At 45.2% G+C, this 2,919-nt stretch overlaps 1 protein-coding gene across 1 annotated transcript in view; it reads right to left on the minus strand.

Moving 5' to 3' along the window:
- Window positions 1-2,098: 2,098 nt before the first annotated feature.
- LOC109935469 (nectin-1-like) overlaps window positions 2,099-2,919 on the minus strand; it is a 335,855-nt gene continuing 335,034 nt past the window's right edge. Inside the window, exon 9 of the mRNA XM_048615348.1 lies at window positions 2,099-2,638. Within this exon, the coding sequence (XP_048471305.1) occupies window positions 2,423-2,638 (216 nt within the window). The 3' untranslated portion in view covers window positions 2,099-2,422. The remainder of the gene's footprint in view (window positions 2,639-2,919) is intronic.

Raw genomic sequence — 2,919 nt, forward strand, 5'->3', positions numbered from 1 at the left:
GATATTGGGATTGTGTACAGGGGAGGGAGTGGGAGGGGGATATTGGGATTGTGTACAGGGGAGGGAGTGGGAAGGAGATTAAACATCTAGGGTTCTTTGTGAAGGTTCTCAAATAGTCTGCTTTCACATGATGATCACTTTCAAGTTGTTAAAATTAAAAATAGTGGAATAATTTTTTAGCTGAAGCACAGCTAACCTCACAGAGTGGCAAAAGAAGCAGATTCTAAATAAAGCAGGTCTTTGTGCTCTTGTAGCATTGACATGCCATTTCTCCATCAGCTTGGTTCAAAATTATCCCTTAATGAATTCTCAATTTTTATATAACAAGGGACACTTTCTCTAAGGTAAAAGTTCAACTGGGGTCATTAGACTATAAACTATTATATCAACAACTCTATATAGAGCATTCTTTCATCACTAAAATAATTCTTTCAAAGTGCTCCTACATTATCCATTGTGCTCCTGAGTTTTAAACTGCAGAGAGATATTTGCCCCAACCTTGGTTCTGGGCTCAAAGCAGGGGTCTCTGCTTTTTTTATTCATTCACAGGATGAGGGTGTTGCTGGCTAGGCCAGTATTTATTATCCATCCCTAATTGCCCAGAGGGCAGTTCAGAGTCAACCATATTGCTGTGGGTCTGGAGTCACATGTAGACCAGACCAGGTAAGAATGGCAGTTTTCTTCCCTAAAGGGCACTAGTGAACCAGATGGGGTTTTCCAACAATTGACACATGGTCATTAATTCCAGATTTTAAATTGAATTCAAATTCCACCATCTGCCATGGCAGGAATCCAGGTCCTTGGAACATTACTTGGGTCTCTGGATTAGTAGTCCAGCGATAATACCACTAGGCCACTGCTTCTGCCTCACCTGGGACTAACAGTCATGGCCCTGATGTTACTGTTAGTCTCTGAATGAGGGAGGAGGAGGACATTAGCCAGGGCTCCTGCTCCTGATCAATAACCAGCAATTCCTGACTGGCTGATGTCTGAGGGTAGAATTGGGTTTAGCTTCAGTGCCCATGTGTTCAATGCTCTGCTGATGCCTACTAGCCATCCTCACACATGTGTGAGAAACTATATTTAGGGAGTAACTGTGGGAGCTGCACTGCAGGAGGACACTGAAGCTTCAGAACAGGATGGAGCAAAACTGAAAAAGTATCTACCTAGTTCTTGTTCTGTCTAAAGTCAGAGAGATCATGACTGAAAGGTTCTATTCAACCTCTGTGATAAAGAAATGTCCCAGGTTATACAATGGGCTGTTACTACCTCCTGGGCTTCTTGATTCCTCCTGTTTTGTTCATTCAAATCCTGCCATTTGATCTTCAGACAACACCTCACCCAGTCGCCAACACCCACACCTCTACTGTCCTTCAGACAGTTCCAAGCTGAACAATATTCATTCATCATTTTTATTGATCTTCTTTCCAAATAAAGTTTTATTTCACCTTTAGAAGGTTTCAGTTTTCAGGCTGAATTCTTACAACTGTTAGAGGGTCAGTTTGCACCTAAATCTTTAATGTGTTGCACACTTTGATTCCCGGTCCTTCCTGGTGCACAGGGCTGTTTGAATTTGGAAGGTGCTGTACGGTTGGGTAAAGGGGAGGGGGCCAGGCCACATCAGCTCAGTTTGAGGCCTCAGAAAGCTATACATATGGAAGAGTCAGTCCTGGTGCAGGATCAACCTTCAAGGGGAGGCTTCACAATGTTCACACACACAAGCAGCACTCCACCATTGAACAACCATCATCGCAACATGGGGGCAAACAGCCAGCTGGAGAACAGGCTGATGTGTACAATGAGGATCCATTGCTCACGATCGACAGAGAATCTTGCTGGTTATTGATCAGCCAGGGTTCAAGGGGCAGTGATAATGAAAGACTGGGTTTGCAAGCTGAGGGTCCTGCATGGAAAGAAAGATTTGGATCCAGTGCATCAAACACAGCAGTAGTAGTAGCATTGTATACCCACTGTCACTTGCACAAAAACAATATCAAACGCCACTAACAACTTTCAACATTCTCCCATACCCCACTCCCTCCCTTATTCTCCCACCCTCCCCACACCTTGCCCCGCAACTCCCCCACCCTGGTGCCAGTTTACATGCAGCAGTTTCGGAGCGGCCAACATTCCTGATTGGGTCAGTTCAACAGCAATATCACGAGGTCTTGGTCTGCTCGCCTTGTCAGTATTCCCCTTGACATTCCTGTTATTCATGATGGCAAAGTGAGGGCATTAACCCTTTCCAAACCAGCGCAGTCAAACTGTCTGTCCCCTGTGTGTGTGCGCCACATGCATCGCCACAGAGAGTGAAACAACGCTTCCATTACTGTTGGTTAACAAAGGGTTAAGCAGTTTCTCCAGCCACTGTTTGAGTTGCTGGACTGTGTGCTCACGGTCACTGTTGGTCACTGAGGGTCACTTAGACATATTGTTCCTTTGAGTAAATGTACGGGGCCCGAGAACCAGGCTGGGGGTATCTGTGGGAGGAACTGGGGTGGCAAGGAATATCGGGGGATCTATACGATAACTGATTATAAATAGGGTGGAGTTGCTCCAAGTAGTCATCATGATAATTGTGCCGGCCACTCACGTATTCATTCTCATCTGGTAATTCTTCATAGCGGTTCCCATTGTACTGTGGAGATGAAAAAAACACAGGGTCAGATTTCCCAATCAGCTTGGTGTTGAGCTTTGAGAAACCTAACAACAGAAATCCAATAATAACATTCTTGTATCGGCCTGGGCTGACCCTCACTGGGACAAAAGCGTGCTTTGTGGTACCTTCACAAGGAACTCTAGCACTGACCTCATCCACTGGTCATGCATCTGAGTTCACACACACACATACACACTCACACACATACACACTCACACACACACACACACACACACACACACACACACACACACACACAC

The sequence above is a fragment of the Rhincodon typus genome, chromosome 32, assembly GCF_021869965.1.
Source record: "Rhincodon typus isolate 14 chromosome 32, sRhiTyp1.1, whole genome shotgun sequence".
Classification (NCBI taxonomy): domain Eukaryota; kingdom Metazoa; phylum Chordata; class Chondrichthyes; order Orectolobiformes; family Rhincodontidae; genus Rhincodon; species Rhincodon typus.